Genomic DNA, 27,686 nt, shown 5'->3' with positions numbered 1-27,686 from the left:
GGAGCAATGCTCAATCCAAGAGAACTGCCCACGGAGCGTGGTTTTTCGCAGTAATCCAAGCTATGTCAACTTTTTTTTTTTTCTTCTTTACAATGTGTTCTCCCTTGACTTCAATGTTCTTGTTCTGTTTGTCCTACAATCTGTTCATGCCAGTAAAATGTAAATTTTCAAAATTGCTGCATCACCAATGAGTTGGTTGCTTCAACCGGTGCCTCATCGTCAGTTTATGGGCAGCTATATATTTGGAACTTCAAATGCTAAAATGGAAAAGATTTGCTGGGGTAATGTCTGGGTGGCATTGGGGTTGATCCAGCTGCTCGAATCCACAGTTACAAGTGGTGGTTTGTACAACACGGCCCTCGTACGCAGTGGAGGAGGAACGCACCTTTGGTCAACATCCCTCGGTGTTGCATTATTGTGATGTAGATAGCTAATTGGCAGTATTCCCTTGGCATCCTAAAAAAAAATCAAGGTCCTGATGTTGCTGGATGAAGGTTGCAGGGTGAGAGATTTCTTGATTGGCAGTAATCTTTTTGTGCTTCCATTGCATAATTTGCAATTGGTTGTCAGGATGCCAGTGCTCAATCCACATTTCTTCACCGGTTACCAGATGAGTGATAAAGTCAACTGGATCTGCATCGAACAGTTTGAAAATCTCCGGGCATGATGCTAGCCATTGCGGTCAATCATGGATGCTGAAATTTTGAGAACCCATCTTTCTGAGAGCTCGGATATTCCCAAGTGTTGGCAGAGGGTGAAAACAATTCATTGAGACATTCCAAGTTCTGTGGACATCCTGTCAACCTCAACACAACCATCCTCTCTGATGAACGCCTCCAAGTGAGCATAGTTTTGTAAGTCGGTCGCATCCGCTCACCTTTCTGACTATGGTTTATCCTCGAAGCACACCTCATGGACACCATTACTGGAGCTCGGACCTATTTTGCATAAAATCCTTCATGACATGTTGATGCTCATTTTTGGTTAGATCCATAATTTTATGTAATTCAAAGTTAGCAAACTTCAGGATCTCCCTCTGTAATGATGAAAAATGTCAAATTAATAAAACTGTTAAACAACAAGCATACATGGAAGTTACGAATGAACAAAAAAGGAAAAAGCGACTGAATGGTATGACCAAACACCCCACTCATTCCTTGAACGTTTGGATTCCCCTCATACTTGTGATTTTACACGGTTGCACTCAACAGGTTACGTAATACATATCATGGTTTGAATTCCAAAAATAGACCAATGGATAATAATCAAGCAACATCTATATATTGCTAAAACTCTCATCTTGTATGTATGTATGTATGTATGTATGTGTGTATGTATGTTCCCAAAATACAGCCAAAACGGTACACGATAGTGCAAAAATTTTAGGGCCACCTTACTCAACATTCTCCTGCGGTGTGCAGTATCAAGTTTCGTTCAAATCGGGCAACGAAAAATTTATTAAATATAATCAATTCCCAATTCAGTCAAGTACTCTTCGGGAGTATTTGATCAATGCTAACAACCTCAGCGGTATAGTTCGCTGGAGCTATCTTTTTTTTTTTCTTGAAATCATTTTTTTTCATCAACCGCTGTCACAACGGGGACCCAACGGCGTCTAGTACCTTTTCAAAACAATACAAACGAGAAAGCATCTGAAAATACAAAGCCTGTCCACATCTGCTTTGTACTCAAACAAGACTTGACAAAAAATGACAGTTAATTAAAAAAAACTTGTACATTTTATTCATTTGTGTTCTCCACAATTTCATAAAATAAAGTTTGTTGAAGATTTGATGAGAAAGTTTAATTGGTAAAAATGTTAAAGCCTGGATGTACACACTGAATCTCGATGGTAAACACGGATTTCAATTAAAACATTTATGGCTTGTCTACCACTTCACCGATGATGTCATCCTTGCAATCCCTTATTCCCCATTGGGAGTAGAATGAGATGTGTGAAGGTTAAAATTTTTCTGATCAGCAGTTTCAGAGATTATAATGTTTTATGTTTTACGTTTAATCCAAGATGGCTGCCATAGCACGTGATCTATGATGTCACAATTATCAATGTACTCTGCATGAGGGGCCACTCTCACCCTGAAAAATTTGGGTCAATGGGACAAGTGGTTGCTGAGAATTAAAAAAATACAATAGAGCAAAAAAGGCCAAAAAAAGCATCAAGTAATATCAATGACAATCATAATGATAATGAAAATTATTTTAACAGAATTATTAATTTGTCTTCTCCATATTCTCATAATAAAGCTTTGTTGAAAATTTGATGACTATCTCAAATGGTAAAAAAAAAGTTACAGCCCAGACAGACACACAGACAGATAGACAGAAGTGATTGCAAAACCCCATATTCCACTGCATGCTGAACAGGCTAACAATATTCTTGTTGTTCCATGAGCTAAGATTTTTGTATTGGGAATGTTTCAAGAACACATTGTGGGATTGAATGTAAACTTAAGACTTAAATATTGAGATTTGAGACTATATTTGAAATTCATTGAACGACTTAAATCCACTGCTCCTTTACATTCACCCCATGAATCCTTGATGAAATGCCGAGTGAGATGGGCTGGATACTCGGTATGGACGGGGGAAAAGAGGGTGGCAAAGAGAGCGGATAAGTTGACAGAGCAAGGCAGGAGGAAAAGAGGTAGACTGCAGTTGAGATGGAGGATTGTATGAGGAGGGATATCAGTAATGGGAGGGGGGCAGGGTGATTAGAGAGTGGAGAGATTTGGCTGAGGACAGAGGATGGTGAAGGAGTATCGTGGCTGAGGCAGGGCAGAAGCTTGGTGCCATCGGACCTCATCCCTTATATAGGGAAGAGTGGGAGAAGAACTTCTGTTGATGAAAACCCAAATCATGACTACACTTCCATTCATTTTATGAATCATTATTTTACCATTTTTTGTTCTTCCTTATTATGATGTTGCACAATGATCACTAAAGAAGGAGATGCACACTGTACAGAATGAACAATATAAACATGACTGAATCACCATCTTCATTTTCTAATCTCATTTGTAACATCATCTTGTAGGAGAACGTGATGGGAAATCGCTGTGACAGGTGTCGCCCAGGTACTTTCTCACTCGAAGCTTTGAATCCAAAAGGTTGCACCAGCTGCTTCTGCTTCGGAGCAACTCGAGAGTGCCACACATCTCTCAAACACTGGACTCAGGTGAGCATGTTTTACCTCGGTCAGGTACGCACACCCTTCAAAGCTTTAGCATACTGGATGGAAGTTAAGTTTTCCAAAGCGGACCAGTCGTGTTGTTCTGTGACATCTTCGGCCCTGTGTTGCTGTTTGTGTTTCCATCCAATTTTCCGTGTCACATCTGTCTCGTTGTGCTGTATTTGTCAAATTTGTTTTTGTGTTGTTCAAGGTCTACTCCTTGGATAGTTGCTGTGAAAATTATCCCTTTTGTTGCTGTGTTCCTGATTTTGCTCTTCTTCCCAAATATTGTACTTGCTTCCTCCTCAACATTATCCTATTTCCCCTCCTCATTTCCAAAAAAATAACAAACAAACAAATAAAAAAAATAAGAAAAAGAGCATTCACAGATTGCTGACCCTAACCAGGATTTGTTTTGTGTGGTGTTTGTGTAGTTTTGTGTGGTGTATTTGTGTGGTGTTTGTGTACTGGTGTGTTACGTAATTTAAAATAGACATAACTAGAACTACCATTTTATAACTGCTGGCAGTGATGACCGGGAACCAAGATGTCCCACCAGGTATTTCCTTACCCACAATAAAGGTAAGGTTTGAGGTTTTGATTTTTAATGATTTGTTTTTTTATCGTTACCATTTGATCTCGCTCAGGGTATTTCCTTACCCACAATAGAGGTAAGGTTTGAGGTTTTGATTTTTAATGATTTGTTTTTTTTATAGTTACCATTTGATCTCGCTCAGGGTATTTCCTTACCCACAATAGAGGTAAAGTTTGAGGTTTTGATTTTTAATGATTTGTTTTTTTTATAGTTACCATTTGATCTCGCTCAAGGTATTTCCTTACCCACAATAGAGGTAAGGTTTGAGGTTTTGATTTTTTAATGATTTGTTTTTTTATAGTTACCATTTGATCTCACTCAGGGTATTTCCTTACCCACAATAGAGGTATGGTTTGAGGTTTTGATTTTTAATGATTTGTTTTTTTTATAGTTACCATTTGATCTCGCTCAAGGTATTTCCTAACCCACAATAAAGTAAGGTTTGAGGTTTTGATTTTTAATGATTTGTTTTTTTTATAGTTACCATTTGATCTCGCTCAGGGTATTTCCTTAACCACAATAAAGGTAAGGTTTGAGGTTTTGATTTTTAATGATTTGTTTTTTTTATAGTTACCATTTGATCTCGCTCAGGGTATTTCCTTACCCACAATAGAGGTAAGGTTTGAGGTTTTGATTTTTAATGATTTGTTTTTTTTATAGTTACCATTTGATCTCGCTCAGGGTATTTCCTTACCCACAATAAAGGTAAGGTTTCAGGTTTTGATTTGTTTTGATTTTTTTATTGTTACCGTTTGATCTCGCTCAAGGTATTTCCTTACCCACAATATAGGTAAAGTTTGAGGTTTTGATTTTTAATGATTTGTTTTTTTTATAGTTACCATTTGGTCTCGCTCAGGGTATTTCCTTACCCACAATAGAGTAAGGTTTGAGGTTTTGATTTTTAATGATTTGTTATTTTTCTAGTTACCGTTTGATCTCGCTCAGGGTATTTCCTTACCCACAATAGAGGTAAGGTTTGAGGTTTTGATTTGTTTTGATTTTTTTATTGTTACCGTTTGATCTCGCTCAAGGTATTTCCTTACCCACAATAAAGTAAGGTTTCAGGTTTTGATTTGTTTTGTTTTTTTTATAGTTACCATTTGATCTCTCTCAGGGTATTTCCTTACCCACAATAAAGGTAAGGTTTCAGGTTTTGATTTGTTTTGATTTTTTTATTGTTACCGTTTGATCTCGCTCAAGGTATTTCCTTACCCACAATAGAGGTAAAGTTTGAGGTTTTGATTTTTAATGATTTGTTTTTTTTATAGTTACCATTTGGTCTCGCTCAGGGTATTTCCTTACCCACAATAGAGTAAGGTTTGAGGTTTTGATTTTTAATGATTTGTTTTTTTTATAGTTACCATTTGATCTCTCTCAGGGTATTTCCTTACCCACAATACAGGTAAGGTTTGAGGTTTTGATTTTTAATGATTTGTTTTTTTATAGTTACCATTTGATCTCTCTCAGGGTATTTCCTGACCCACAATCGAGTAAAGTTTGAGGTTTTGATTTTTAATGATTTGTTTTTTTTATAGTTACCATTTGATCTCGCTCAGGGTATTTCCTTACCCACAATAGAGTAAGGTTTGAGGTTTTGATTTTTAATGATTTGTTTTTTTTATAGTTACCATTTGATCTCGCTCAGGGTATTTCCTTACCCACAATAGAGTAAGGTTTGAGGTTTTGATTTTTAATGATTTGTTTTTTTTATAGTTACCGTTTGATCTCTCTCAGGGTATTTCCTTACCCACAATAGAGGTAAGGTTTGAGGTTTTGATTTTTAATGATTTGTTATTTTTGTAGTTACTGTTTGATCTCGCTCAGGGTATTTCCTTACCCACAATAGAGGTATGGTTTGAGGTTTTGATTTTTAATGATTTGTTTTTTTTTGTAGTTACCGTTTGATCTCGCTCAGGGTATTTCCTTACCCACAATAGAGGTAAAGTTTGAGGTTTTGATTTTTAATGATTTGTTTTTTTTAATAGTTACCATTTGATCTCGCTCAGGGTATTTCCTTACCCACAATAGAGGTAAAGTTTGAGGTTTTGATTTTTAATGATTTGTTTTTTTATAGTTACCATTTGGTCTCGCTCAGGGCATTTCCTTACCCACATTAAAGGTAAGGTTTGAGGATTTAATTTTTAATGATTTTCTTTATCCTTACCATTTCATCTCACTCCAAGTATTTCATTCCCTGAGATAGAGGCTGAGTTGTGATGCATGGGACGGCTCATGAGGTGGAGGATGTTGTGATAATTTAATTACCTTGTTAACGTTGCTTCATCCTGACAACTGACTTTGCATGTAATTAGCCGAAACATGTTTTTGCATCGCAGCTGGAGGATTTACAAGGCTGGACACTCACTGGCTCTGACCTCAATAGCATTTCCATTCGCTCAGACCCAAGTCTCAGCATGGTGCAAGCCCAGGCCCCTTCAGCCTTTCTCGGTCCAGACCTCTACTGGACAGCACCAAAGACCTACCTTGGGGACCGGGTGCGTCGTCCAAATAATTCACTTTTCCATTCATTTGTTTTATCTACAGGTTTTTCATGGTAATTGATTGTTATGATAAATTAATTAATTTAATTTATAAACTTGAATCTGATGACATTTAATCGTTGTTTGTATGTTGTGTTTTTTTGCATTTTCTTCCTTGGATCTTGTGTAGATAAATTAGTATGGTGTTCACGCAGGCATGATGGGCTGAATGGCCTCCACCTGTGTTAGATTTCCTTGTAAATTTCCTTGTACATAGTCGAGGCTCATGGAAAAGCTGGTACAAGTACACTGAATGGATCAGGATGCAACAGGACAAAAGGAACAGCAGAGAGGGGGGGGGGGCATTAACAGCAGAGTCAAAGGCCAATTCAGAGGGAGGCAGAGAAACAATAGATGTGTGGGGGAATTTTTTTGGGGGAGGGGCAGGAGAGGATGCATGGGGGTGTACAAGATGGCTATAGCAGGGAACTCTCAAGAGGGAAAAATGGAAATTTGGAAGTTAGAAGAATTGGGGTGGGGTGTGGGGGTGGGGATATGGAATCTTCCCTTTTCTCCAACAACCTCATCTCATATTGTTTCAGAACAAGCCACTCCACCTTGAACATGCTGATTCGACTCACCCAACAATGGATGGAGACTCTCAATGTCAGACATGAGACCAGGGCCATCTCTCTGGACATATCTCGTGCTTTTAATGCAGTCTGGCATCCTGCTTTGTTCTCCAAGCTCTCTGCCTATGGCATCCAGTCCAACTCCACACATGGCTCACTGTCTCCTTCTACTCTTGTAATCAATGTGTGGCACTCAAAAGATTCTTTTCATCTCTTCTCCCTGTCAAGCCTCGAGTGCCCCAAGGGCCCAAGTTCTGGGCCCAGTCCCATTCCTGATCTTCATCAATGATCTATCTGACTCTCTGGAAAATCCTGTTTATCTGGTTGCTGATGACTCCACCCTCAGCTGTTACATCCCTCATCCTTCAGACAGGCAGACAGCAGCCTCTTCCCTCTCTTCAGACCTTGACAAAATCACAAGCTGGTCAAATATTTGGAATATATGTTCCAATCCTGACAAATCTCACACTCTCACCATCTCTCTCTGAAAGGACCATAGGGCAACCCCTTCTATCTATATTCTTTACAACCCTCTTCAGGAAGTTCAGTCATTCAAACTCCTGGGTCTCACGATCAGCCGTGATCTTTCTTGGGCAAACCACATTTCAAAGTTGGCCTGCAAAACCAGTTGCTGACTGGGCATCCTCCATCGTACAAAGTCCTTCCTTGTCACACCTGAACTCCTATCCACCGACAAGGCTTTCATTCAGAGATTGATGGAGTACTGCTCTCCCCTCTGAGTTGCTGACCATGCCTCACACCCTGCTCAGCTTGACTCTGTGGAAACCAAGGCCTTCAAGATCATTTGGAATGTTTCTGCAGGGCTGACATGGTGAAACTCCCTAAATCCAGGATCACTGCTCATCTTCAATCACTTGTTTCTCTTTTTCTCCCTCCTGTGGAACCAACTCTCACTGTCTCTTGAATATCATTCTTCCCTCCAGATCTTCAAGACGGCTGTTCACCACCATCTGAGATCATCCCCCATCCAAAACCATAATAGTTTTTGCCTCCCATTAACCCCCCCGACCCCCATCTCCAAGCCCACCACCTTCCAAATTTATAGTTTTTACTTCCTGAGAGTCCTCCTGTATCCATGTCCATCCTCTGTGTACTCCCCTCCCCCATCATTATTTCTCACATCCCTTATCTTCAAAGTCCCTCTCTATTTTCTCTCTCAGCTCTACTGTTGTGTGTGCTTCCCACTCTCATGTTGTTCATTTTGTTCTGTTTTTTTTTTTTCTGACCCATTCTATGCTCTAGCACTCTAGCTCCTCCACAAGCCTCCACTGTATAAAAGAGCAATGTATCATGTTTCATTGATTGATTGAGTTGTGTAGAGAAGGAAGCTGAAGCTTTGCTGTTGCTCCAGGTTCTCTCGTACGGAGGGGTTTTGAAATATCGAGTTGGAGCCGATGTTGCTCCTGATGTGAATGTGGTGCTGAGCCAACAGAAACGGCCCGACGTCATACTCTCGGTATGAAAGCCGTTGCAAGTAGTGTGTTGTCCCTCGTGCAGTCTGTGACATCAAACCCACTTTGGCACTTGCATTTGGAATGGAGGAATATTCATTCTGATGTGTGTGTGCGTGTGTGTGCGTGTGCGCGCGTGCACGCTTCTTTTCAATGTATTACCTTCTCCAGCATTGTAAGATTGTTGCTTTCTTACCCGTCCAGTTAGCCTTATTCTTCATTTTTCCTTTTTATATTTTGAGGTGATATCACACTTTCTCTTCTGGCATAATGAGGATGGCTCCGATTCATTCTTCACTGCTATGCTTGATTGGACATCATGAACAATAAAAGCAATCAGCATCGGGTAATCAGCATTATTGAAAACAATGTGCCAACCCACACCCACAACCCATCACTCCCTCAAATGGTTGGCACTCCTGTCCTCCAGGCGGGAGTGCCCTTCTCGCCCCACCTTCAGTCTCTCTGGGCGGGAGTACCCTTCTTGAACCTCCTTCGGTCCCTCCCGGCGGGACTACCCTTCTCGGCCCACCTTTGGTCCCTCCTAGCAGGGGTACCCTTCTCGGCCCACCTTTGGTCCCTCCTGGCAGGGGTACCCTTCTCGGCCCACCTTTGGTCCCTCCTGGTAGGGCTACCCTTCTTGGCCCACTTTAGGTCCCAATGAGCAGGAATACTTTTCTCGATCCACCTTCGGTTCCTCCGGGCAGGAATACTCTTTTCTGCCCACTTCGGTGGCAATATGATCCAGCACATTCTTGCAAAATGTACTTTATAATTTTTGTCATTTTTGAAAGAAATGTTATTGATCACAATATGTCATACTCCATATCTGTACTCACAAGTGTGTGTGTGTGTGTGTGTGTGTGTGTGTGTGTGTGTGTGTGTGTGTGTGTGTGTGTGTGTGTGCGTGTGCGTGTGCGTGTGCGCGTGCGTACGTGTGTGTCCTCCATAACTCCAAAATCATGAAACATCACAGCCTGAAACTTTGCATGGATACTAATGAAGCTCCATGGAAGTGCATGAGTGAAAATTGGGTGTTTGGGTTAATTAAAACATCCCTTTTGAAGATAATTAACGGCCTTATTTAATTACATCCTTCATCAGGCGCATCCTCGACCACCTCGCTCCGACTGTGGTCTTAAGGAGTTTCCTGGGTTTTCTCTCTGGAGTTTGAAGCTGCCATATTTTTTGGCCTGCTCAACCATGCCTCGACTTGGAGCAGGCCGCAACGATTTATTCATAATGAAGTTTTTTTTGTTTTTTTTTCCACTTTCCTCACTCATATTATTGAATGCCTGTTCATCATAGCTACGACTCGCTGGGTACATTGCAATGCTTATAAACGCTCGGAGACGCCAGTGTTTCTGGCTTTATTTCATTTCCACCCATGTGATAACCACGAGAATATCTTAAACTAAGGAGAATTACGAAATTTAAGCTCCAGAATTGAACTCAGCAGCAGTTCCGACTCTTGGAAATGTGTTCATTTGTCCATCCAATTTGGCCATTTCTTGGGCGTTTCCGGGTGCATGGGTTTATCAACGGCAATTGGTAATCATTTGCCAAGCCGGGCGTTCCACTGGAGTGTTTACTTTGAGTGCTTAAGCCACTTGCCGAGTGCCCTACAGTCGATAGCGGTACAGTTCGTGTCCCGATCGGGATGTATAGTCGACAGTTACTCCAAGGTAGAGGTACATATACAGCACATACAGACGTGGTACATATGGGTAGATTTTGAACTGTACAGACTCTTCGTGGGTGTGTGCACATGCCGTGCCTGTTGTGGGTGCTGTGGTGGCAAAGTTTCATCCCCTATCCCTATCTTATGGAGGTTCTCTCAGGTTTTCCTTTGTCCTCACACCTGTTTTGTAAAGCATTTGGTTATAGGATTTGCTTTGCAAAGGTCAAATGTTTCTCTTTGTGAGTTTCAAAGCAAACCATATTTGAAAACACCCGATTTCTAAGCCGTTTGCTGTATTAACGTGTTTTTTCATTTGCTGAGCCAATTTTTTTTTCCACCCGTCGCACGCAGATGTTTTTTTTAAAGATTAATGGTTGTGAACATCTCCCTGAAACATCTGTATCAATGTAACATTGTTTTTTGGTGAAAGATAATCACGGTTTTTGGGTTCTATGCAGTACCTACTGTCGTCGGTAATCCCATTTGTTGTTGTGGTGGCATCCACGTTTCCTCCATTGTAGTAAGATTTTCCTGCAACCTCTATGTTGAATGCTCTTCATGTACAATTTCATGTTTTCTTTAGCATTTCGCATACTGTTGGGTGTCAGTCATGTTCTTTCCACTTTCTCTTCCTTCTCGTCATTTGCAGATAACCGTGATATTAACTGAGGAGGTGGACGTGATATTAATTGCCGATAAAGATGATGTTAACAGAACAGATAACCGTGACGTTAACAGAGCAAATAAGATGATGATAACGGAGCAGATAAACGTGATGTTAACACAGGAGATGGACGTGATATTAAAAGAGCAGATAAACATGATGATCAAGGAGCAGATAAACATGACATTGGTGGAGCAGATAAACATGATGTTAATCAAGCAGATAGATATGACATTGGTGGAGCAGATCAACATGATAATCAAGCAGATTAACATCACGTTAACACAGGAGATGGACATGATATTAAAAGAACAGATAAACATGACATTGGTGGAGCAGATAAACATGATGTTAATCAAGCAGATAAACACGATGTTAAAATGCAGATATACATGATGTTAATCAAGCAGATAAACATGATGTTAAATGAGCAGATAAATATGATGTTAAAATGCAGATAAACATGATGTTAAAATGCAGATAAACATGATGTGAAAAGAGCAGATAAACATGATGTTAAAATGCAGATAAACATGATGTTAATCAAGCAGATAGATATGACATTGGTGGAGCAGATCAACATGATAATCAAGCAGATTAGCATCACGTTAACACAGGAGATGGACATGATATTAAAAGAGCAGATAAACATGACATTGGTGGAGCAGATAAACATGACATTGGTGGAGCAGATAAACATGACATTGGTGGAGCAGATAAACATGATGTTAATCAAGCAGATAAACATGATGTTAATCAAGCAGATAAACATGATGTTAATCAAGCAGATATACATGATGTTAATCAAGCAGATATACATGATGTTAATCAAACAGATAAACATGATGTTAAAAGGCAGATAAACATGATGTTAATCAAGCAGATATACATGATGTTAATCAAACAGATAAACATGATGTTAAAAGGCAGATAAACATGATGTTAATCAAGCAGATATACATGATGTTAATCAAACAGATAAACATGATGTTAAAAGGCAGATAAACATGATGTTAATCAAGCAGATATACATGATGTTAATCAAACAGATAAACATGATGTTAAAAGGCAGATAAACATGATGTTAATCAAGCAGATAAACATGATGTTAAAATGCAGATAAACATGATGTTAAAATGCAGATACACATCATGTTAATCAAGCAGATAAACATGATGTTAATCAAGCAGATAAACATGATGTTAATCAAGCAGATAAACATGATGTTAAAATGCAGATAAACATGATGTTAATCAAGCAGATAAACATGATGTTAAAATGCAGATAAACATGATGTTAATCAAGCAGATAAACATGATGTTAAAATGCAGATAAACATGATGTTAATTAAGCAGATAAACATCATGTTAATCAAGCAGATAAACATGATGTTAAAATGCAGATAAACATGATGTTAATCAAGCAGATAAACATGATGTTAAAATGCAGATAAACATCATGTTAATCAAGCAGATAAACATGATTTAATCAAGCAGATAAACATGATGTTCATCAAGCAGATAAACATGATGTTAAAATGCAGATAAACATGATGTTAAAATGCAGATAAACATGATGTTAAAATGCAGATAAACATGATGTTAAAATGCAGATAAACATGATGTTAATCAAGCAGATAAACATGATGTTAAAATGCAGATAAACATGATGTTAAAATGCAGATAAACATGATGTTAAAATGCAGATAAACATGATGTTAATCAAGCAGATAAACATGATGTTAATCAAGCAGATAAACATGATGTTAATCAAGCAGATAAACATGATGTTAAAATGCAGATAAACATGATGTTAAAATGCAGATAAACGTGATGTTAAAATGCAGATAAACATGATGTTAATCAAGCAGATAAACATGATGTTAATCAAGCAGATAAACATGATGTTAAAATGCAGATAAACATGATGTTAAAATGCAGATAAACATGATGTTAATCAAGCAGATAAATATGACATTGGTGGAGCAGATAAACATGATAATCAAGCAGATTAACATCACGTTAACACAGGAGATGGACGTGATATTGAAAGAGCAGATAAACATGACATTGGTGGAGAAAAATAAACATGATGTTAATCAAGCAGATAAACATGATGTTAATCAAGCAGATAAACATGATATTAAAATGCAGATAAACATGATGTTAAAATGCAGATAAACATGATGTCAATCAAGCAGATAAACGTGATGTTAAAATGCAGATAAACATGATGTTAATCAAGCAGATAAACATGATGTTAATCAAGCAGATAAACAGGATGTCAAAAGGGCAGATAAACGTGATGTTAAAATGCAGATAAACATGATGTTAATCAAGCAGATAAACAGGATGTTAATCAAGCAGATAAACATGATGTTAATCAAGCAGATAAACATGATGTCAAAAGGGCAGATAAACATGACATTGATGGAGCAGATAAACATCATGTTAATCAAGCAGATAAACGTGATGTTAACACAAGAGATAGACATGATATTAACAGAGCAGATAAATGTGATGTTAACACAGGAGATGGACATGATATTAAAAGAGCAGATAAACATGATATTAAAAGAACAGATAAACCTGACATTGGTGGAGCAGATAAACATGATGTTAATTAAGAAAAATGTGGTCAACACAGGAGATGGACATGATGTTAAAAGAGCAGATAAACATGATGTTAAAATAGCAGATAAACATGATGTTAAAATGCAGATAAACATGATGTTAATAAACATGATGTTAAAATGCAGATAAACATGACGTTGATGGAGCAGATAAACATGACGCTGATGGAGCAGATAAACATGACGTTGATGGAGCAGATAAACATGACGTTGATGGAGCAGATAAACATGACGCTGATGGAGCAGATAAACATGACGCTGATGGAGCAGATAAACATGACGTTGATGGAGCAGATAAACATGACGTTGATGGAGCAGATAAACATGACGTTGATGGAGCAGATAAACATGATGTTAACATAGCAGATAAACATGACGTTGATGGAGCAGATATACATGACCTTGATGTTGCAGATAAACATGACGTTGATGGAGCAGATCAACATGATGTTGATGTTGCAGATAAACATGACGTTGATGTTGCGGATAAACATTATGTTGATAAAGCAGATGACATTGGCGGAGCAGATAAACATGACGTTGATGGAGCAGATAAACATGACGCTGATGGAGCAGATAAACATGACGTTGATGGAGCAGATAAACATGACGTTGATGGAGCAGATAAACATGACGTTGATGGAGCAGATAAACATGACGTTGATGGAGCAGATCAACATGATGTTGATGGAGCAGATAAACATCACATTGATGGAGCAGATAAACAGGACGTTGATGGAGCAAATAAACATGATGTTGATGGAGCAGATAAACATGATGTTAACATAGCAGATAAACATGACGTTGATGGAGCAGATATACATGACGTTGATGTTGCAGATAAACATGACGTTGATGGAGCAGATCAACATGATGTTGATGTTGCAGATAAACATGACGTTGATGGAGCAGATAAACATGATGTTAACATAGCAGATAAACATGACGTTGATGGAGCAGATAAACATGACGTTGATGGAGCAGATAAACATGACGTTGATGGAGCAGATAAACATGACGCTGATGGAGCAGATAAACATGACGTTGATGGAGCAGATAAACATGACGTTGATGGAGCAGATAAACATGACGTTGATGGAGCAGATAAACATGACGTTGATGGAGCAGATAAACATGATGTTACCATAGCAGATAAACATGACGTTGATGGAGCAGATAAACATCACATTGATGGAGCAGATAAACGTGACGTTGATGGAGCAGATAAACATGACGTTGATGGAGCAGATAAACATGACGTTGATGGAGCAGATAAACATGACGCTGATGGAGCAGATAAACATGACGTTGATGGAGCAGATAAACATGACGTTGATGGAGCAGATAAACATGACGTTGATGGAGCAGATAAACATGACGTTGATGGAGCAGATAAACAGGACGTTGATGGAGCAGATAAACATGACGTTGATGGAGCAGATCAACATGATGTTGATGTTGCAGATAAACATGACGTTGATGGAGCAGATAAACATGATGTTAACATAGCAGATAAACATGACGTTGATGGAGCAGATAAACATCACATTGATGGAGCAGATAAACATGACGCTGATGGAGCAGATAAACATGACGTTGATGGAGCAGATAAACATGACGTTGATGGAGCAGATAAACATGACGTTGATGGAGCAGATAAACATGACGTTGATGGAGCAGATAAACATGACGTTGATGGAGCAGATAAACATGACGTTAAAATGCAGATAAACATGATGTTGATGGAGCAGATAAACATGATGTTAAAATGCAGATAAACATGACGTTGATGGAGCAGATAAACAGGACATTGATGGAGCAGATATACATGACGTTGATGTTGCAGATAAACATGACGTTGATGGAGCAGATAAACATGACGTTGATGGAGCAGATAAACATGACGTTGATGGAGCAGATAAACATGACGTTGATGGAGCAGATAAACAGGACGTTGATGGAGCAGATATACATGACGTTGATGTTGCAGATAAACATGACGTTGATGGAGCAGATCAACATGATGTTGATGTTGCAGATAAACATGACGTTGATGGAGCAGATAAACATGACATGGAGCAGATAAACATGATATTGATGGAGCAGATAAACATGACGTTGATGGAGCAGATAAACATGACGTTGATGGAGCAGATAAACATGACGTTGATGGAGCAGATAACATGAGCAGCTGATGTTGATGGAGCAAATAAACATGATGTTGATGGAGCAGATAAACATGATGTTAACATAGCAGATAAACATGATGTTGATGGAGCAGATAAACATCACATTGATGGAGCAGATAAACATGACGTTGATGGAGCAGATAAACATGACGCTGATGGAGCAGATAAACATGACGTTGATGGAGCAGATAAACATGACGCTGATGGAGCAGATAAACATGACGTTGATGGAGCAGATAAACATGACGTTGATGGAGCAGATAAACATGACGCTGATGGAGCAGATAAACATGACGTTGATGGAGCAGATATACATGACGTTGATGTTGCAGATAAACATGACGTTGATGGAGCAGATCAACATGATGTTGATGTTGCAGATAAACATGACGTTGATGGAGCAGATAAACATCACATTGATGGAGCAGATAAACGTGACGTTGATGGAGCAGATAAACATGACGTTGATGGAGCAGATAAACATGACGTTGATGGAGCAGATAAACATGACGTTGATGGAGCAGATAAACATGACGTTGATGGAGCAGATAAACATGACGTTGATGGAGCAGATAAACATGACGTTGATGGAGCAGATAAACATGACGTTGATGGAGCAGATAAACATGACGTTGATGGAGCAGATCAACATGATGTTGATGTTGCAGATAAACATGACGTTGATGGAGCAGATAAACATGATGTTAACATAGCAGATAAACATGACGTTGATGGAGCAGATAAACATCACATTGATGGAGCAGATAAACGTGACGTTGATGGAGCAGATAAACATGACGTTGATGGAGCAGATAAACATGACGTTGATGGAGCAGATAAACATGACGCTGATGGAGCAGATAAACATGACGTTGATGGAGCAGATAAACATGACGTTGATGGAGCAGATAAACATGACGTTGATGGAGCAGATAAACATGACGTTGATGGAGCAGATAAACAGGACGTTGATGGAGCAGATCAACATGATGTTGATGTTGCAGATAAACATGACGTTGATGGAGCAGATAAACATGATGTTAACATAGCAGATAAACATGATGTTGATGGAGCAGATAAACATCACATTGATGGAGCAGATAAACGTGACGTTGATGGAGCAGATAAACATTATGTTAATATAGCAGATCAACATGACGTTGATGGAGCAGATAAACATGACGTTGATGGAGCAGATAAACATGACTTTGATGGAGCAAATAAACATGACGTTGATGGAGCAGATAAATGTGATGCTGATGGAGCAGATCAACATGATGTTAACGGAGCAGATAATCGTGATGTTAATGGAGCACATGGGTGTGATGATTACAGAGCAGACTGCAACGGCATTTGGTAGAACGCACACCTCCACCAGGCTGAACAGTTTACACTTTGTTTCCCACTGAAAGGCCGGATCTGCGTCCGATCATTAACCTCACATTTTGCTCAGTTTGATGCTGTGGAAACAAATCCTTAATGGTCAATGGAATCTGTCTTGATGAAACAGTCTATGGGCCTATCGCTTCACCATCGCTGAAGTTTGGTGGTCTCTGTCTTTTTCCGCCTCATTTCTGGACTTGCATCCTCTTCCCTCTCCATGCTTTGTCCTCCCCACCTCCGCAACCCCCAGGTATCTGCAGAATGTACATGGTCCACCAGCAACCCCCTCCTCATGAAACTGCCTAAATCCAGGATCACTGCTCACCTCCACTCATTTATTCCTCTCTTTCCCCGCCTGTGGAACCACCTTCCACACACCAGTCAATTTTATTCTTCCTTTCAGGTCTTCAAGACAGCTGCTCACCACCATCTCAAGTCATTCCCCATCCAAAATCATGATCTTTGTACCGTCATTACCCCCTCCCCCCACTCTTTTCCACCAACACCCTTCCCAATCCATCCTTTTTCCAAAATTCCAGTTTTCCTTTCTTGGAGTTTCCTTCTGTATCCATCTTGTCCACCCCATGCATTCCCATTCCTCCCTACACCCATTGTTTGTCTGAGTCTCCCTCTATTTTGGCCTTCTACTCTGATGTTGGTGTTTCGCCTTCTCGTTACTCTTCCTGTTGTATCCTTTTCTGTCCTGATCTGTTCAATATACCAGCTCTTCCATAATCCCCGACTATGCACAGGGTGTTTCAAAAAGAGTGATGCAACTTTAATGTTTATTTTCAAAGAATCAGAAACCTCAGGAATGTGAACCAAACATTAATTGAAGGCTTATGACATGATGTTTTCTATCACTGATTGCTATTGAAGTAAATCACTGCGACAGTTAGTTGGAGCCCAAGGTCTGAAATTGGAATTTACACAAAATCCTTGTAATTGACGTTCTCGATGTGTGCCCCTCTGCGGTTCAGACAGGCATTGATCCTGACTCCAAAGTTCTGTCCAACTTTCCTGTCGGTCTCATGTGGCACTGCCTGGAGGTAGTCTGATACCTCCTGCTTCAGATCATCCAGTGTGGCAGGGCGTTTGGCATCGATCGTGCCCTTGGCAGCCCCCAGAATCAGTAGTTCAGAGTGCTCAAGTCTGGGCTATGGGGTGCCCATCATGAGCGGTACCCAGGGTAACGAGGCTAATGCATGTTTCTAACGAGCTAATGCAGGAAAGTGATGGTGTCACCAGCTGTATGCGGGGGTGCACCATCCTGCATAAACCAGGTCATGCTTTGCTTTTTTGGAGTTGCCTTTTGCACTAAATCATTGGGGAACTTCTGGAGCATGGCCCGGTAGTGCTCACCGTCCTGCTGTTGTCATTCTCAAACCAGTAAAGTCCGAGCGTTCCCCATCTGGCATTGATGGTGCAGAGGCATGTGACCTTAGGCCCTTTCATGTACCTCTCAGTGATCTCCTCAGGTGGTTCTGCCCCCCCCCCCCCCCAGAAAATGTTGATGTGGTTGGTGATAGCACCGTTCAAGTGGAAATGGGCTTCATTACTGAACTAGATCAGGTTGATCCAATTTCGGTACCACTCCATCCTGTCACTGATCCAATTGCACATATGAAGTGTCCTTCTCATGTCATGTTGACTCAGTTTATGCTGAATAGATGATGTATGGAAAAAGCTTCAGTTACTTCGTGAGGAAACGCCAGACTGATGATCGTTTGATGCCGAGCTCCCCAGAGTGCCGGCGGTGGGACTTCTTGGGACTGTCCACTGCAGAATCCCACACAGCGTCGATGTTGGCTTAATTACTGATACTAGCCTGCCACTGTTGCCCTTGCTCTGGTTGTGCACTGCACCATACCCTTGTTCTCAAAATGTTTTCCATTACGTTGAATGGCACAATTTGTTGAGCCTGGTGTCGGCTTAGTGGTTATGGTGGCGGCTTGGGATCCGAGGGTCCTGAGTTCAAGCCCCGCTGAATTAAAATACACTAGGAGGTTGACTCAGCCTGTCATCCTTCCGAGGTCGGCAAAATGAGCACCAGTGTACTGGTTAGTGGGACACTGCATCAGCGGCATAGCTGCGTCCCAACCAATGATGCAACCAGCAGCCGCAGGCTGCACGAGAGAGAGAGAGAGAGAGAGAGAGAGAGAGAGAGAGAGAGAGAGAGAGAGAGAGAGAGAGAGAGAGAGAGAGAGAGAGAGAGAGAGAGAGAGAGAGAGAGAGAGAGAGAGATGGAGATGGAGATGGAGATGGAGATGGAGATGGAGATGGAGATGGAGATGGAGATGGAGATGGAGATGGAGATGGAGATGGAGATGGAGATGGAGATGGAGATGGAGATGGAGATGGAGATGGAGATGGAGATGGAGATGGAGATGGAGATAGAGATAGAGATAGAGATAGAGATAGAGATAGAGATAGAGATAGAGATAGAGATAGAGATAGAGATAGAGATAGAGATAGAGATAGAGATAGAGATAGAGATAGAGATAGATTGTGGGTCGATCACGTGTTCTGAGGTCGTATTTGTGGCAGAACCTCCAGGGGGTGTCTCACACCACAGAGTCACCACTTTTGTCTTCTGCTTCACTGTCAATGGCATAGTTGAGCTACGGGGCGAGAAACCCCAGGGAACAAATACCACGATAACACCACCAAAATCTGAAAAAGGAAAATGGTAGAGGTCAAAAAACAAAGAAATGGCAGGAAGTCAAAGTTGTATCAATCTTTTTGAAACACCCTGTGTACAAAAACCCCCCAAAAAACACTGTGATGACAACGCTGTCACCGTAAAACTCAAACCCCATCCAGGCTTGAACCCAGATTTGAACTCGGTCGAGTACACGATAAGTAAACGCACGTGTCGTCCCTTCCGGTATCTGTTTTTCCAGCACTGTTTATTGTATTCCAAGTTTATGAGTTCATATCTCTCTCTCTCTCGTTTGAAGCTAATTCATCTTCTACTTTGGTGAACACTCTTCACTTGTGACACCAAGTCCAAGGGTTTGTGGTTGTCGGTGTTTGAGCCTGAGAGCATTGTTTAGCATCTCCACTTGTGGTTCCTCTGAAGACGATGATGTGCGGGTGCAACTCCCCGGTACAGGCTATGCTGGGCAAGCGAAGATGAACAATCGCAGAGCACATCCTCTCTCATCCATCCCACAGGAAGCACATGTTTCTTTAACATTCCCAAAGCGATTCAAAAATGGCCACCGCTTCCATTTTAACAGGTGTGTTCTTGGCAGGTGTGCTGGTGCTTTGGTGGTTTATTCATTGGGCAAATATGCACAATCTCCCATAAACGGGATGGATGAGAAGTTGCGATGGATTCCCAATAATTGAGAGATCGTACACTGAAATGCATCACCCTTCAGCCATGGACAATAAGTGAGGTCAGTCATGTAGCCGAGACGTTGAGAAGTTGTATTCCACAGACAAATCTGAATGTGATCTTGGTTTTAATCGACGGATAAATTTTCAATTCCATTGAACTTTCTTCACCTTCTTTAAAGGTTGGAGGCAAATTCACGCCGTCCAGCGGCGCGTCCCAGTGATCTGCGAACGATTTGATACGAAAATATCCAAAATTTGACGTCACGTTTTGTGAACTCTTGAGCCGTGTGAGCGAACACTTGAGCCGTGTGTTTCTGTCTGTTCCCTGACCGTTGAAGATGTATTTGTGACCATTCTCCCCGCAGTGCTTCTGATGCCGTCCTGCAGCTGCAAGCCCACGAGGGACCATTTAGTCGGAATGCTTTGAGAATGTCAAGCTCAGGGTTCCTCCCATACCCCCACTACTTGCACTCGACATGGAAATCTGAGATTACCCCGACAAGGGATTTCTGGGCCTGTATTTCCAGGGATAGCAGCTGTGAATTCTGTGGTTCCTCTTTCAGTATGCTCCACTAGTTGGTTTTGATTTGGAATAGATACTGCCTTCACAACTTCACTTTGCTTTCCTTCTATTTCAAATGGCATGGCAGGGAATGAGTAGAGAATGATTCACTGATGGCAAGAATAATGCTTTATAGTAATTGGTTTGTCCAATTGATCAACAGCGGCTAAACAAAAAATATGAAAACACAAATGGTATTTGTCTCTGGTGAAGATACTCGACCGGCGGTCGTGGGGTTCGAATCCGGCTGAAAGCGACGCCATTATGGACGGGGTTCTGAGCTTCTTGAAATTGAGTTGGTCTCATGAGGATTGCCATGTCACGATTGGAGTCTCAGTAAAAACCCATCTGGCTCCTAAATGACCTTCAGGAGGAGTATGTGCTCATCATATCGGTGTGCCACCAGTCCACGCAATGTGGTCGACTCTTGTTGCCCTCAAGGAAAATTGAGATGGACTTTAACTGTTTGAGTGCTGAATTTTCCCAGCATGTGTTACGAAAATATAGTTTGATTCCAATCATTGAAGGCCATGCTGAAAATGCCCACGTGCCCACATGCTGACAAATGCTGTGGGCCACGATCATGGCCAACGGCATGTTCCAGTGAGGCCACAAATGTGGCCAATGGCACACCAACAGTTAATATGCCACCTCTGTTAAAAAAAAAAGCATCGGCCAAAATCCCCAAAATGTAAGGATGCAAGTATTGCAGGAAAAGGGACAACGTGTCGTGATTGTGCATTTTGTATCAATAACTGCTGATATGTTCGAAACCATCAGCTGGTATGATATGAAGCCTGGTGTTGGCGCAGTGGTTAGGGCAGCGGCTTGGGATCCAAGAGGTCCTGAGTTCAAGCCCCGTTGGGCCACTGAATTAATACACCAGGGGGTTGACTCAGCCTGTCATCCTTCCGAGGTCGGCGAAATGAGTACCAGTATACTGGGCCGGTGTATACCCCGGTTAAAATAGGTGTACCAGATCCCTGTGTCGTAAGAGGCGACCAGGGTTGCGTCAGGAAGGGCATCCGGCGTAAAACATGTGCCAAATCACTATGCGGATCATACGGATGATCCGCTGTGGCGACCCCTCACGGGAGCAGCCGAAAGAAGAAGAAGAAGATGTTCGAAACCATCAGCTAAAGCCTGAATACTTAGCCAAGAGTAATAATAATGAACACAAGTCAGGTCACCCGATCATACATGTCACTGACTCGGCATCCTCCATCATGCAAAGTCCAACTTTGCATACATGAACTCCTATTCACCTACAAGGCTTTCATCCGCAGCTCGATGGAGTCCTTCTCTCCCCTATGGGCTGGCTCCCCTGCCTCACATGTTGCCCAGTTTGCCTGTGGAAACCAAGGCCTTCAAGATTATTAGAATCTCGCACGATGAAGCAGAGTCTATGGGCTTATCACTTCGCCGTTTCAGACAGGTCGGTGGTCCCTCTGTCTTCTTTCCGCTTCCTTTCTGGTGTTTGCACCCTCTGCTCTGTCAGTGATTTGTCCCCCCCCCAGGTTTATGCAGGGCACACAGTCCATCATCAACCCCCTTCTGGTGAAACTCCCTAAATCCAGGATCACTGCTCATGCACACTCATTTGTTGCTGTTTTTTTTTTCCTTCCTGTGGAATCAACTTCCACATCCTCTTCAATCTCATTCATCCAAAACCATGATCTCCTATCCCGTCAACTTCCCTGCCTTTCTACCCCAAGCCCACCTCCTTCCAAATTTCCAATTTATCCTTCCTGGGGGTTTTCTTCTGCATCCATCTTGTCCAGCACACACATCCTTCCTCTCCTACCCCTCATTCCTTCCCATACCCATTGTTTGTCCAAGTCTGCCTCTCTTGTCCATCTCTGCTGTTGATGTTTCTCTCTCTCTCTCTCTCTCTCTCTCTCTCTCTCTCTCTCTCTCTCTCTCTCTCTCTCTCTCTCTCTCTCTCTCTCTCTCTCTCTCTCTCTCTCTCTCTCTCTCTCTCTCTCTCTCTCTCTCTCTCTCTCTCTCTCTCTCTCTCTCTCTCTCTCTCTCTCTCTCTCTCTCTCTCTCTCTCTCTCTCTCTCTCTCTCTCTCTCTCTCTCTCTCTCTCTCTCTCTCTCTCTCTCTCTCTCTCTCTCTCTCTCTCTCTCTCTCTCTCTCTCTCTCTCTCTCTCTCTCTCTCTCTCTCTCTCTCTCTCTCTCTCTCTCTCTCTCTCTCTCTCTCTCTCTCTCTCTCTCTCTCTCTCTCTCTCTCTCTCTCTCTCTCTCTCTCTCTCTCTCTCTCTCTCTCTCTCTCTCTCTCTCTCTCTCTCTCTCTCTCTCTCTCTCTCTCTCTCTCTCTCTCTCTCTCTCTCTCTCTCTCTCTCTCTCTCTCTCTCTCTCTCTCTCTCTCTCTCTCTCTCTCTCTCTCTCTCTCTCTCTCTCTCTCTCTCTCTCTCTCTCTCTCTCTCTCTCTCTCTCTCTCTCTCTCTCTCTCTCTCTCTCTCTCTCTCTCTCTCTCTCTCTCTCTCTCTCTCTCTCTCTCTCTCTCTCTCTCTCTCTCTCTCTCTCTCTCTCTCTCTCTCTCTCTCTCTCTCTCTCTCTCTCTCTCTCTCTCTCTCTCTCTCTCTCTCTCTCTCTCTCTCTCTCTCTCTCTCTCTCTCTCTCTCTCTCTCTCTCTCTCTCTCTCTCTCTCTCTCTCTCTCTCTCTCTCTCTCTCTCTCTCTCTCTCTCTCTCTCTCTCTCTCTCTCTCTCTCTCTCTCTCTCTCTCTCTCTCTCTCTCTCTCTCCCCCCCTCCCCCCTCTCTCTCTCTGCTGTTGCTTTTGTTCTGTTGCATCCTGATCCTTTCTGTTCTAGCTGTTCCATGAGCTTTGACTCCATGGACAAAAATACTTGGGTGTGCAACACAGTAATAATGGGCCAAATGCCCTCTTCCCCTTGTTTGAGATTTTGTAGAATCGTGCGACTTACTTGCCCTTAGTGTAGTCCCGGGAGACTGTGGAACCTTTGTGCAATAATTTCCATTGCGCATCCGGGATATAAATAATTAAATGCAATTGGTTTGATTCCCAACAAAGAATTCGCCTTGAAATGCGACGCGGGAGCGCGCACGCCGAGGTCATGCTGCTCCCCTCTCCTCGTCGTCGATCGGCCAGAGTGCCATTGTTAAATCAAACAAAAGGGATATGCAGACATAGATGTGAGTACACTGAGACAAAGGTGATGTCAATATGTTTGTACACTCAGACACAGGTGATGTTATTAGACAAGGTTGAAGTTGAATATAAATGATTCCATGAATGATAAAAGACTTCTCATCTGAATCAAAGGTGATGTTACGTTGTTTGATGTGAACATTTCTTGGTTTGTTGTTGTTCATCGCTATCGCCCAACAATCACTGTTGTCTAAAAGTACATTTATTTCTCATCATGTCCTTGCCTTGTAAATTTTCATTGATTTCTCTGAATGCTTTTGAAATTTTCTGTAATACTACATTAGACAAGTTTATGAAGGATACTGTTGATAAATCAAAGGACAAAGTTGTCCGAGACTTCCACCGGATCCGAGAGATCAGTTGTGTTGATGCCGCATTGTCTCCGTGTAGGGAAACGGCCTCATGGCCATGCACTTCAGCAGAGAGGTGCAGGAAGGAGACGAGCATCACGTACAGCTATTGGAGGTAAGGTCTCTTCCTCTCCCTCCTAACTCCTCACTCAATCAATCAGGGCTCAGTTAGTCAAACAAGGCTCGAGCATCATTTCATCGCCTTGTTTCATTGTATCCTTTGTGTCTCATATTTTATTGTTGTTGTCTTGATAATGTCCTTGTTATATTGTTGTGAAATTATGGTTCACATCAGGGCTAGTGCATGGAGTACAAGCTATTTAGTATGGTCATATCAAACGCAGACTTTGTGCTCCACCCTCAGGGTAACTTTGTACATGGAAGCAGTGGCAAGGCAGTAACACGTGAGGAGCTCATGATGTTGCTCGCCGGACTTCAACATCTCCGAATTCTGGCCATGCCACACCCCCCGGCCTCCGCACTGTACCTGCACTCTGCTCAGCTCAGCCTGGCAGATACGCAAGGCAGCGGAACTGCCGCTCATTCTGTGGAGCATTGCCTGTGCCCTACAGGATATGGAGGTGAATCATGCCAGGTAAGCGTCACACTTTCAATCACCACTCAAATGGAGAGGTTGGTGTTAAATGTTACCCTGCGATTCAACACCGAGGCACCTTGGTACGGATACCGCAAATACCCTCCGAAGCTCCTGTATATGGTGTGGAAAGAGGGACAATTGCAGCCCAACAGTTTTATGGAATCTTAGTTTGAGCAATGTGTTTCTCGAATTACAGGTGCAGTGAAGTATGTTAAGAAGGATGTAAATTCACATGTGGGTTTGGGTCCATATTGTATGTATGGTGCTGGTTTGGGTCCATATTGTATGTATGGTGCTGATTTGGGTCCATATTGTATGTATGGTGCTGATTTGGGTCCATATTGTATGTATGGTGCTGGTTTGGGTCCATATTGTATGTATGGTGCTGATTTGGGTCCATATTGTATGTATGGTGCTGGTTTGGGTCCATATTGTATGTATGGTGCTGGTTTGGGTCCATATTGTATGTATGGTGCTGGTTTGGGTCCATATTGTATGTATGGTGCTGATTTGGGTCCATATTGTATGTATGGTGCTGGTTTGGGTCCATATTGTATGTATGGTGCTGGTTTGGGTCCATATTGTATGTATGGTGCTGGTTTGGGTCCATATTGTATGTATGGTGCTGGTTTGGGTCCATATTGTATGTATGGTGCTGGTTTGGGTCCATATTGTATGTATGGTGCTGGTTTGGGTCCATATTGTATGTATGGTGCTGGTTTGGGTCCATATTGTATGTATGGTGCTGGTTTGGGTCCATATTGTATGTATGGTGCTGGTTTGGGTCCATATTGTATGTATGGTGCTGGTTTGGGTCCATATTGTATGTATGGTGCTGGTTTGGGTCCATATTGTATGTATGGTGCTGGTTTGGGTCCATATTGTATGTATGGTGCTGGTTTGGGTCCATATTGTATGTATGGTGTGGGTTTGTGTCCAAGTTGTATGTATGGAGCTGGTTTGGGTCCATGTATGTATGTTGAGGGTTTGGGTCCATGTTGTATGTACGGTGAGGGTTTGTGTCTGTTTTATGTATGGTGTGGGTTTGTGTCCATGTTGTATGTTGAGGGTTTGGGTCCATGTTGTATGTTTAGCATTTGGGTCCATGTTGTATGTACGGTGAGGGTTTGTGTCTGTTTTATGTATGGTGTGGGTTTGTGCCCATGTTTGTATTTTGAGGGTTTTGGAGTTTGGGTCCATGTTGAATGGATGGTGAGTGTTTGGGTCCATGTTGTATGAATGGTGGGGGTTTGGGTCCATGTTGTATGTATGTTGAGGGTTTGGGTCCATGTTGTATGTACGGTGAGGGTTTGTGTCTGTTTTATGTATGGTGTGGGTTTGTGCCCATGTTTGTATTTTGAGGGTTTTGGAGTTTGGGTCCATGTTGAATGGATGGTGAGTGTTTGGGTCCATGTTGTATGAATGGTGGGGGTTTGGGTCCATGTTGTATGTATGTTGAGGGTTTGGGTCCATGTTGTATGTACGGTGAGGGTTTGTGTCTGTTTTATGTATGGTGTGGGTTTGTGCCCATGTTTGTATTTTGAGAGTTTTGGAGTTTGGGTCCATGTTGAATGGATGGTGAGTGTTTGGGTCCATGTTGTATGTATGGTGGGGGTTTGGGTCCATGTTGTATGTATGTTGAGGGTTTGGGTCCATGTTGTATGTATGGTGGGGGTTTGGGTCCATGTTTTATGTATGGTGGGGGTCTGGACCCATTGTTGAAGGTAACTCGTGTATAATTTTGAGCATTGAAGCGCTCGACAAAGAAGATATGTTTGTGGAAGCGCGAGGCATCATTCCAGAAATAATGCAATATGCTCTCTGCCAAAATAAATAAATAAACTGAACACGTGATTGTTGTTCATGAGATTTATTTTTGTGACATCATGGGACACACATGAGGTGCAGACTGAGATAAATGCTGAATGACAAGTCCATTTCGTTGTGACCTGATCACGTGATGCTGCATCGTATCTAATGTGTTCACATGAGGTTCTAATGTGGAAGTAACAATCTCAATACTGTGTATGTCTACCTTCGGCAGCAATCACTACCTCGAGGTCCAGGGAGTGTGTTTGCACTACTCTGGACAGCTTGAAACCGATTTCGTAGATGCGTCGAGCGAATGACTCCATCCTGAGCGTGGGACTCGTTATCCTGGGATGTCCAATTCTTGGCGTATCTTTTGTTGACCCAGTGCCTTGATAACATCTTCTTCGGTCATAAACACTTCCTATCCTCATGTTGAAGAGCCTTGAAACATGGCTGATGGAATACCCTGCTTGAAGGTGTCCAATGATTTGAATCCTCTGATTGGTGGACACACGTCGCATGGTAATGGATGGTTTAAGGAATCTAATGAGTGTTCTTTTTGGATGATCTACATGACGACATCTTGGAAAGAATGAAAAACCAAAGGCTGCATGAGTTCCACGAGCTGAAGGATTGCTCTATGATGTCATGACATGACGTGAAAATAGTGCCAGCTTTAATGTGTGCCGATTACAGGGTAAACCATGTTAACAGGAGGACATGTTAAACAGGTGATCCTTGTTCACAGGTCATATTAAACAGGTGGTCCTTGTTAACAGGAAGTCATATTAAACAGGTGGTCCTTGTTAACAGGAAGTCATATTAAACAGGTTATCCTTGTTAACAGGAGGTCATATTAAACAGGTGATCCTTGTTAACAGGACATATTAAAGTGTATCCTTGTTAACAGGAGGACATATTAAACAG

At 41.8% G+C, this 27,686-nt stretch overlaps 1 protein-coding gene across 1 annotated transcript in view; it reads left to right on the top strand.

Annotated features, from left to right (window-relative positions):
* LAMA5 (laminin subunit alpha 5) overlaps positions 1–27,686 on the top strand; it is a 406,222-nt gene that overhangs the window by 217,032 nt on the left and 161,504 nt on the right. Inside the window, exons 36-40 of the mRNA XM_085862975.1 lie at positions 3,056–3,196; positions 6,122–6,280; positions 8,270–8,374; positions 24,390–24,464; positions 24,714–24,944. Of these exons, the coding sequence (XP_085719101.1) occupies positions 3,056–3,196; positions 6,122–6,280; positions 8,270–8,374; positions 24,390–24,464; positions 24,714–24,944 (711 nt within the window). The remainder of the gene's footprint in view (positions 1–3,055; positions 3,197–6,121; positions 6,281–8,269; positions 8,375–24,389; positions 24,465–24,713; positions 24,945–27,686) is intronic.

Source organism: Eptatretus burgeri, chromosome 17 (assembly GCF_056783735.1).
Source record: "Eptatretus burgeri isolate ZD-2024b chromosome 17, Ebu_testis_v1, whole genome shotgun sequence".
In the NCBI taxonomy this organism is placed as follows: Eukaryota; Metazoa; Chordata; class Myxini; order Myxiniformes; family Myxinidae; genus Eptatretus; species Eptatretus burgeri.
This window is presented reverse-complemented; position numbering and strand designations above follow the sequence as displayed.